The sequence below is a fragment of the Paramormyrops kingsleyae genome, chromosome 25 (genome assembly GCF_048594095.1).
Source record: "Paramormyrops kingsleyae isolate MSU_618 chromosome 25, PKINGS_0.4, whole genome shotgun sequence".
Classification (NCBI taxonomy): Eukaryota; Metazoa; Chordata; class Actinopteri; order Osteoglossiformes; family Mormyridae; genus Paramormyrops; species Paramormyrops kingsleyae.
Genome location: NC_132821.1, coordinates 30,656,092 through 30,666,940, shown reverse-complemented (window position 1 = coordinate 30,666,940; position 10,849 = coordinate 30,656,092). Strand labels below are relative to the sequence as shown.

Below are 10,849 nucleotides of genomic sequence, written 5' to 3'. Positions count from 1 at the left end.
CCGGACTGTAAATGTGCTTGCTTTGCAAATCACTTTCAAGATGGTTTTAGACAGGTTGTGCTATTACAGCAGTGCGGCAAGTCCATATGTAAGTCATCTAAAGGCATTCTGCCTAAGGCCACCTTGAAACGGGTTCTGCAGACTACCATCGTGGAACCGGCTTTGCTCGGACAAACGTAAGATTGACACCTTTATAGAATGTCACACTCTCACATATAGACTATGATCTTGAATTATCCTAGGCTCAAGCCAACACAAAATGAATGATGTTTTACACTGTCCATTCATGCCATTTTGCAATCTAAGTATAGTTTGGAACTATGCCTATCATAACGACCACAACCTACACAATCCATTATGTGGTTTATTGTAATTTTTTGTTTTTCGTCACAGACGGGTTACAGAATTTAAATCATAAATGATATCAACTAAGTGACTTGATAATAATAAAATTATATATATTGCTAAACATTGTTCAAAACTGAAAGAAGCGTTTTCTACACTCAGGTAATTTCAATATTTACTATCGAATATAAAAGGATAGGCCTAAATGTGTCAATGTTTAAAATGAAAATGAGTAAATACAAAATTGCTTAATAAGTGATTCACTCACGTTACTTCAGCGTGTTTATTATGCATAATAGCGCTATATTACGTGTTTATTTAGAAATCATATTCTTAAGAATTGCCTGGTCATTATGGACACAAACTTATAACACGCCCGAATCTGCATGGTTTAAGGACACCGTCAGCAAGTGACTCAAACGATGACAAATGGGTAAAAACTGTTGAAGTCTACACAGAAGTATCATCTAAGCTCTGGTTATTCAGTTTGATAAAGACACGGAATATACCTCCTACGAGACAGGAAAATTTATATATAATTTATTAAAAGTGGCGCATATCTGGAAATCGAATTAATCCTTATTAACATTTATTCAGTATAAACGGCTGCATAATGTGTTTAAACAATTTGTTTATTCGAAGAAAACTTCTATTCTGTTAAATTACTTGAGGTTTTCCTGCGCGGTCACAAACGTGTACATTTAAAATATATAGTTTAGCACTTGTTTATTGCACCCAAAGAAACCTTTCTGGTTAGTCAGCGTTAACTATCCCAAGCTGCTTCCGAACCAGTCTTCTGCCACTCTTGACTAGTGTCAAACGTGAAAACAGCATTTGCGCCATAACTATGTGCAAGTCAAGGAACGATCAATGTGCGATCAGTATGGTTCCCATCAAATTAATATATAAACCGATGTGCTGTAGTTACGACGTTTCACGTGCACTGGGAACATGCAAACTACCCAAGTGAGGATTTCCCTCAAAATAAAAGGAGTCCTTCTGATGTAATTTAGCCAAACCTCCTTGTGAAAATGGTCAGAAAAGGTACGCAGAAAATCAAAATCACATTCCACTGGAAGGCAAGTTGAATATTTACTTCCAGTGCACACAAACAATGCATGACGTGCCTGTCAATAAACGAAAGGCAGTAAAGCATTCGTGGTTTTTTTTTTAAATACTGGCGATGGTGCCATTGCATCTATGCATTCTGGCAAAGGATCGAAGCTGCTTAAATGCACGGATCGGCTGTGATGCACATTTTAAAGGCATCACAGACTCCGCTTTGTGAATATGCAGATCGGCGTGTATGTGTGCGGCTGTGGATGTGAAGGGAGCCGTCCTACCCTGAGGCAGCCTGTGTGACTGAGGGAGGGAGGGAGGGAGGGAGCGAGGCAGGCAGGAAGGAAGGCAAGGCATTGAATGCTAACAAGGAGAGTTAAGGTTCAAGCAGTGCTAAAAGGTGGGGGGTGGGTTTAACACCGAGCAATGGAGAAGTACAATTAACCTGGTATGTGCCAGATCGCGATTTACGCCGGTCGTCATCATCATCATCATCATCATCATCGGTACAACCATCTTCAACTTTCCCGTTGAGTGAAATGTATCGAGGCTGAATGGGATCCAAAAACTGACGATGGAGATTGAAAATATCGTGGCCAACACTGTGCTACTGAAAGCCCGAGAAGGTAAGCGATATGGGCAGAAAGGGGGGAAGAAAGAGGGGGGGGGGGGGGGGGGGGATGAAGGAAGCCGGAGCGTTACAATGTGTCGATCGTGTCTTTCCTATAATACACACATCCTGCGCAGCGCTGGTCGGCGAGCCTCGCATTAAAAGCCCTGACATCCGCGTCGCGACCAGCCCGATCGCGCTCAATACGATTTTTAACTAATTGTCATCAGATCAGAGGAGGCGTTTAAATGGCAAATGCGGACGATCCCTTCTGTACATAACAGGATCGGCACGAATGCGTCTGTAGTTTTCGGTCTGCTTTCTGTATAAGAGCTGTATAGGGCTTAGGCCGTCTATGAAATTCAGATTTACTCAGTTTCTGCATCACTCTGAACATCGGATTTGGATCTGGCGTCCAAAGCAAACACGTTAATAGCCTATATGTACAATACGTTACAGCACTGGGTATTATTGTCTCCTGCCTCTATGGCTGTTTTATAAGAGCGAGATAATGCATCGAGGATCCTCGCTAATTTACCCCGAATAAGGGAGCCTTGTGCCATTATTTGCCGCAGAAATATCAATCCCACGGCATTGCCATCCATAGGGGAGCGGGACCGACCCTTGTTTTCAGCGAAGGCAGTTTAATATTTGCATTTAGGCCTCGTAAAGACTGACTGAGGCGAAATTGCACATAGTATATCCCAGCTTGGCTCTCTTTACCTGGGGTCTGGGTACAACTGCGGGCCCAGGCTTCTGCTTTGCCGGTCGGCTAGTGAAAATAAATGAGGATCGGAAGGTTATAATGGCATTTCGGGTAACTAAAAGCAGCCCAGCGCTGCTGCCTTGGCGGTGGCTGTGCGGCATCCCTGCACGATATCGGCTCCGTAACGCTGTCGGGGAGACTGAGCGGCTGTGTGTTTCTGGCTTAATAAAAAGAAGGATCGAGCTTCATCCCGTCCTGGAACCAATTAAGATAAATTATTCAGAGTTATTTGTAATCATGCATGAGTGAAGAAGAGGCTTAAGTTTGCGATCACCCACTTACAATGTAGTCACGAAACGGATGGTGTAAGATCCTGCGTACTATATGGAATATAACACTATAGAAGTTGCTTAATCACTAAAATGAATCGTCTGGTGTGATAGACATAAAGACAACATGTATGTAAAATGTAAACAAAGGTATGTAAAGACAACATAGCAATACTATATACCTTACACCGTTATAATTCTGTTCATTTATAGGTATGAAAGTACAGTGAGCTGAAGTTTACATTTAAGGGTGTTTTGGAAAGTTTACAATCTGTAATCTGGGAAATGCACTTAGCGTTTTCTTTATCAGATTTTTTTTTTTTTGCAATTTGCAAGTATTAGAAAGATTGTAACAAATACGGCAGATACTTATATGTATTCTATATGTGTACAGACTTCTTGTTTCTACATGCCAATGCAAAAAAGAAACTTTTATCGCCATCATGTGGTAATTGTGCACCAGCGACGTCCTGACGTATTAAAACAAAATTTATAAATCCGTTTTCTTGAAGCGTTCATTCACTGGCGGGGTGAAAACAGACATGAAACAGTGATTATTAGCTGCATGGTATTTCAGGTCGGGGGCGGGAGGTGGGTGGATTGGTGGTTATGCTTTCATGCAACAAGTGCAATTTAAAAACCCTTTACAGGCAGCGCTAGAGATGGTGTCCAGGCCATTGCAAGTTGTTGGGATCCCAGGGCGCCTAATTTGATTTATTTACTCTCCAACTTATTTTTTTATCTAATGTTTACTTCGTTAAAATTCTGCATTTAGTGGAACTGTAAAGGAGAACTTTAACTTGAAGTCCGTTTGATTGCAGTCGCTGAGGTAACTTTATTTGCATGCTGCATCGATATGCAAAGGCACCTGTCATTTCTGGCACCATCAGTCAAGCAAAGGAATTTTTTTTTGTGGTAAAACTTGTAATTGCAGTAGTATCAAGGGAGCCTGTTGCATTTTTGTCTAGATAAGAGGACTTGTACCACAGTGGCAATGTGCTTCCACCACAGATGTCACAACGTGATTGTAAGATTGGACTGGTGAAGTATTCTGCAAAGACCATTCATTTTTATATGCATTGCTCAATTTCTAGACACATTAAGTTGCAAAAAAACAAATATAAATAAGTAAATTGAGTGCTTGAAGTGGACCAGGACTCACCAGTACGCAGTACCAGCACCTATTTGATTTTCACTTCAGAGTCCCAGCACCTCTCTGTGTCTGCTGGTATCGAATAGCCAGGGAAGTACTCATACCTGGTACTGAATAACATGGAGAGTACCAACACCTCTTTTCCCACAGTTCAAGTACTGAGTAAATCCTAATGACTACGATATTATAAGTAGAAGACTGTAGGAATGGTATTAACCTTTAAGCTTAACGGTACTGGGTGTTTGTGAACTGGAATCCCAAACCGGGTCTGCTTTTCGATGTTTCCGTTCTATCTGAAGAACACTATTTTCGCCACAGCTCAAAAATGAAAATGTCGGTAAGGCTTTCTGCGAATACTCTTGTGAAAAGTTTGGGAATCTATTAATACTTGAATGTATAGATTTTCCCAGATGATTCTTTAATCAACTGTCTCAGGAGCTACGCTTGTCCTGCGTGGCCTTTTACGGCTCCCTTCCGCCACCGTGGCCCTGCGCGTGGCATGTAGGTTCTGAAGCATTGCTGAGCTTCTCTGAAGCATGCATGAGCTGCGACGCTGCCCTCAACCCTGGCAATGTTTCCTGCATGGGGATGCGGGATGAGGGTTTGGTGAGAGCAGAGAGCTCGAAGTTGCAGGAGTTCGGAGGGTTAAAGAGGGAAACGGCGAGAGAGGAGAGCGCATGGAGCAACGTGTCGGGTGCCCTGCAGAAAGGCTCTTATTAGGTGAAGTTGGGGTCACTTTTAGGGGGGACTTGGGGGTGTGTAGGGGAGCCAGTGGCATGGAGGAGACACCCCGTCATAGAAAACACTGTGCAAGGACCTTACTCCATCCCGGGGGTGTGGCGGATCGACTGATACCCCTCCGGGGGACAGCATATGAAATAAGATTTTGATTCAGGATCCAGAATAACATATCGACATACATTTTAAATGTCTGTTGCGTTCCACTGTTTTGTGCTACTTAAAAAATGTCTGTAGAGTTTGCAGCTCAGTGGAATTAAATCCGTTATTTGATCCGATAATAAGAATAATAACAATAAATTTATTTGTACTCAATTGCAAATTCCCCCTGCTCGATATTTCTTTGCAATTAAATATTTACTATGTTGCATCTGAAAAGTCTTGCAGATCTGGTTGTTTTTGTCCTGCATCAGAAAAGCTACAGGTTTCGAAGGGGGGGCGACGTTAAACTCTCAGCCGTTGGGAAACGTGGGGGTGTGTGGCGACTAAGGACTTGGGCCCGAGTGCAGGATATGAAAACTCCTGTATTTTGTCCTGTTTTTTAGTGCATAGGTAGTTCTGCAGCAGATGCTAGATAAAACACCAACTTAAAGCTAGTGATTTCTATAAATTATGTTGCAGAAATGGACGCGGGGTGTGATTGTGTATTCTGGTATGATAACTTTAATTTAGAGCTTCTAAAAATTGATTATGAGGCACACATTATGGTTTGATGGTACAGTGGTGCCTCACACCATCTGGGCTTGGGTTTTCAAGTTTGCATGTTTCCTGTGAATCATGCAGATGTTCTCCTGCGGTCCAAAGATGTGTCGTTTGGGGAACTGGTGTTTCGGAATTGTGGTACAGTCGTGATACTGGTGTGATGCAGTAGTAACTCAATCAGAGGGTACTTTGCATTTCCCAGGATGCTCCAGGCTCCTCCATCCCATGAGGCCGTGCTGCATCAGCAGAGAGTTTTGATGCACAAACCTATTGGTGCCCTTTGGGATCCACAGCAGACCTCAGTAATGCAGGAACCACGCTCAGATTCTGCACTTCGGGATCTCGAACCTGCAGCCCTGTGCACTCAAGCGTTGGGTAAAATCGTGGTGATCAACGCACGGCCGCCTAGATCAGTGACCCGGAATGTTCTCAGGCGTGGTAAACATCGCCCCATAGCCACAGTTGGTACTGTTGTGAAAGATGGGTGTCAGAGATACAAAAGGCCCCCCTCCCCAGTTAACAGGAGTGCTGGGGGCAGCCATATTCTCATATCCTTTTCTTTACGATGGGGGGTGCTCTCTGTCATACAGGATGAGCCTGCGCATTCTTCAAGTAATTTGTGAGTAACATTGTGGGAGACAAATTTTTTTTTATTAGGAATCTGTTATTCATTGGAAGTTTTTTTTCTCATAAAAATGAAAATTTATTGATTTTTTTTCTGGTTATTATACAATTTTTGTCTTATTTTTATAGCATGACAAAAGACTCATGAGATATGGACTACAAACCAAGACTGGGCAGGGGAGCGCAAAAATCACACTTGGAATGTCATTTTTATGAAACCATTAAATAAATACATAAGCAGCAGGTTTTTTGCACGCAGGCTGGAAAAAAAATCGGACATCAAAAGAATTTTTGTTTCTCCTCGGACTTCCAAGACAAGCAGGGACCCGACACAAGCTGACACGGGGCGAAAGCTACGAAGCGGCGTGCCGTCTCTGCGCTCACGACGCACGAGCGCGGCCTCGCTTGTCTGCCTGAATGGGGTGTTGTTTTCCGCTCGCGATTGACCATTTTAGGGTGCTTAGCATGGAGCCCGGAAGCCTTGGATGGAAGCTCGTGTGTAAACGCGGCAGACGGCTGGTATCTCTGCTCCGCACGCCCCCTGTGGTGGTTGGGTACGCACGCCGCTGGAGGGAGAGATGAGAATTGAAAGAGGAGCTGTGGTTTCTCGGCAGATGAACTGAGTACTACTGTGAGGTGTGGCCCTCTTTGCGTTGTGATCTTCACATGCATTTTTGAATATATCCCCCCCCCCCGAACCCTCCCTAATCTTGGTAACAGTCATTTGGTTCCTCTTTACAGTTAATGGGTGGGGGTGGATTTCTTGCAGTTGTAATATAAGTGATAATTTTGGACTTCCTGTAAAGAGCCGCATGTTCGTTATATGACTTTCTCCCATACGGCGCCCTGTCACTTTATGCTGAGGTGTCCCACCCTCCTGTCCAACTTCCTGTTGCTGTTCAAAAATTTCTGATGTGTGGCAGATTCCCACGATCACCGAGCCGTCCCTCACACGGGTTCGAATGTTCCTTCCCTTTCAGACCAGCAACACGGGAAGCGCGGACGGGCAACTGCAGGAAGTGAGTCGGGTTTTCTGAACGTAAACTGTTATTGTGAGAAGTTTCTAGGAATAAACAATCCAGAGGAGGACGGTGCTGCTTGCTCTTGGGGGCTCGGCCATTGTCGACATCTGGGCGGCCCGTGCGGAAGATGGCGATCAGCAGGCCGGGATTGGAGAGCCTTTGGGGGGCGGACGACAGAACACGATCTTAGGCGCCGAAGGAAGCTCCTTCAGTCCTTCTGCTTCATGGGCTTTCGGTTTGTTCACTAGAGTGTGACGATCAACCTGTAAAGCACTTTAGGGGGCACAGTGACCTCAAGCCTCTAGGGTTTGGGTTCGAGAATCTGACCCCGGGTCTGGAAAGTGTATGAAGTTTGCTTGGTCTCCTTATATCTCTGTAGATCTCCTTCCAAGGTCCAAGAACATAGTTAGGTGAACTGATGACTCTATTTTTGTGTGTCCTGCGCTGGACTGGCATCCGGTCCAGGCTCCCCTATGTTTATAGATGCACTGTGACCCAACATGAAAGATAAAATGACACATCACCATCTGTAGGCTGTTAGACCCTTATTTAAGTGACTTCCACAGGCTCCACTAAGGAGACGATGGATTCGACACGTCTGCTGTTGTTGACGCCTGTCCTCACTCCTCCTGCCACGTGGCGCCTTCCCAGCATAGTGGAGTTTTCCGAGTCACCGAGTTTCCCGTTCGCTGCGAGACCCTCCGATGCTCCGCTCTCCCTCCCAACATCCCCAGTTCCCAATCAGCTGGTCCCACACTGGCTTCTCTCCGCACTTCTCTGTTTTGCACACAGATGCTGATTAATATCTGGCCTGGTTCGACTTAGTGTACGAGATGCACAACACGCGTTTCACACCTGGCCGCGACGTGTTAGTGCCTGTTTTCACGCCGTTGGCGTTCCCTCTCTCTCTCTCTCTCTCTCTCTCACCCTCTTTCCCTCCACGTGTAGCCGACACCCATGACGGTGACATTCGTGGACCTCATCCGCTCCTCGCGGTGAGACCGTTAGAAATGAAGCTGAGGTGAGATACTTTGATGTGACGCACCACACAGGACATAGTTACAGTTTGCTTTTTTTTTTTTGGACCAAAATGATTTTCTGTTTGTTGAAATTTCTCGCATGTTTTAAAATATCTGGTAATTGTAAGTGGTACATAAGGGCTTCAGAGGGTATGAATATGTAAGCATTATATGCTTTACAATATAGTACAGATTGAATAGTACATATTTCGGCAGGTCGATAGAAGACACTTTCCCCAAACTTCCTGCTTCTTTATATTTTTATATGGGATGAAATTCCCCCACACAATTGTTACATTTTTCTGGACTTTGACTCAAAACATACTGAACACACCACTAATGTTCAGGCCCCCCTGACCACGACTAGTGTAAGAGGTTGAAGATAGATGGAGGGATGATGTTCATGTAATGGATTTCAGAAATGAGCATGCTTAATCAAACAGACACATAGTGTGAGAATAATTAACGGCATGGAACTCTCTTGACTCTCTTTTCATGCGGCCGCCAGTCGGGCCGTGTTATTCGCTCCGGCCGTTTCCGTGTCGTGCAGATACTGCGATGCTGTGCCAGCCTGGACTGCATCATACAGCTTTTAATAGCTGGGCCGCAGTGAGAGGCTCTCCTAAGTCTCTGTAGATGTTCCTCATTTCCTCTTAATAGATTTCAGGAATGCATCGGAGCAGCGATGGCCAATTCACAAAGTTTTTTTTCCCTCCATTTTAACTATGATGGGATTCCTGAGGCAAACATCCCAGTTGCCTTATGGCTTGCGGCACGCTTTCTCAACGTAGGGCTGCAGAAGGTCCAAGGTTGTTTCTGATGTTAGTCCATCGTCTTGATTTATTAACAAAGTTCTCCGTGCTTCACTGTGGTCTGAGCACCGGCATGTCAGCACTGACAGTTCTTCGACAGTATAGGCAGAGAAATCTGGGACGTGCAGGTGACCTGCTGCATTGTCATTCTTAATGAAACGAGTGTGTCTTTAGCGTGAGTGCTGTGCTCCAGGGCACTAATCGCTTCGCGATGGATCCCGAGGTACACTTAGGATCGCCCCTGCCAGAGAGTTTAAGATAATTTTTTTAAGGTAGAGGGCATAAGATGTGCCTTAATTCATACAGCAGGGCCAGCTTTATCATTAGCCAATGAGATGTTTTGAAACGGTGAGTGACAGGGAAGGAGAACTCCGGGGGCCAATCAGCTTTCAGCAGCGGCCAGCAAACGGCCTCAATGTTAATCCGACGATCACCGACGGCAGGCTTTTACAGAGCCCCGTAGACCTTGCTCGTAATGAAATAAAGGCTACAGCAGAGCGACAGATGACTTTAAAACGTTACGTAGGGGAGGGAGGGTGAACTTTACGAAGAAAAACACTGTGGGGGGAGGGGGGGGGGGAAGCTGCACTTTGAGAGCGAGTTTCTCGTTTTGGAGCTTGACGGTGAATCAGGTCGACAAATAAACAGAAATGAATTCCTCTACACGCATGAGTAAAGCTGCACTCAGCTTCCTAGTACAGGAATGCGAAGCACATCACTATGAAAAAGCAAATAAAGTAAAGATTGTTATAGAAATAAAATATATGTTTCTTGTCATTCAATATATCCTGGGATGTTGTCATAAGTAACCAATGAAAAGCATGAGGAGAGGGAGACAAAGGTAGGTGAAGTGGTAACTCTAGCTTTAATTGAAGGATAATATGACCTATGTGTCAAAATGAGTAACTGATTCCTTTGTATTTAAAAACATAATGGGGTTTCTGGGATGTTTGTGATGTCAGAGGTCTAATGTAGTGGATGATTGGTTGATTTTCAGCGGATCGTACCATTCTTATAAATTATGGGTAGAGTATACCAGATGTTTTTAAGTATTTAAGAAAATCTTTACCAGTGGATAGAACAGACCTGTTTAATTCTACATGGGTCTGAGTTGCAGACTCAGGCTCTACTATCTTTTTGCACCTGATCTTTCAACCTGAAAGTGTTTCAGATGGATGTAGTTACGCCCGTAAGATCAGGCCGAGCGTGGTGAGTTCGCTGTGAGGTTTGTTTTCGTACAAAAGGAGCACATCATGAAAATGGCTTCCAGCAGAAAGGGCACACCGTCGCCCTGTGATTTCTGAATGGATGATGTGTTCTGAGGGGTTGGATTGGCCGGAGGTCACATGGGGTAAAACTGTCACATCTCCAGAATTTTGATTGGCTTGCATTGGCGTGTAATCATGAGCAGGGCTCCGTGAATAAATCTAATGACAGAATTTATTTGTCTTAGAACACGCCCGATGAAATAGCCCCACATGAGAATGTCAGTCTCTGTGTAATGTGACTTTCTGGGATTATGTCACCCACAAAGCATTAGGATGTGACGCGAGTCGATGTATCTTCTGTGAGAATCATTCTGTTATGTAAAACTTCTCGATTGAGATGATGGCTAAATCACGCCATTACAGCATGGTGCATTAATGATGTGGGAATTGGTCGACGATTCTTGCTGGAGACTTGACTGGAAAGAAACACCCACTCATCTTTTCTGCTTCATTCATTTTCTT

The 10,849-nt window shown here is 44.4% G+C and overlaps 1 protein-coding gene across 1 annotated transcript in view; it reads left to right on the top strand.

The window, feature by feature from the left end:
* The first annotated feature begins 1,737 nt into the window (after window positions 1–1,737).
* grk4 (G protein-coupled receptor kinase 4) overlaps window positions 1,738–10,849 on the top strand; it is a 48,810-nt gene continuing 39,698 nt past the window's right edge. The window contains exon 1 of the mRNA XM_023829689.2: window positions 1,738–2,030. Within this exon, the coding sequence (XP_023685457.1) occupies window positions 1,979–2,030 (52 nt within the window). The 5' untranslated portion in view covers window positions 1,738–1,978. The remainder of the gene's footprint in view (window positions 2,031–10,849) is intronic.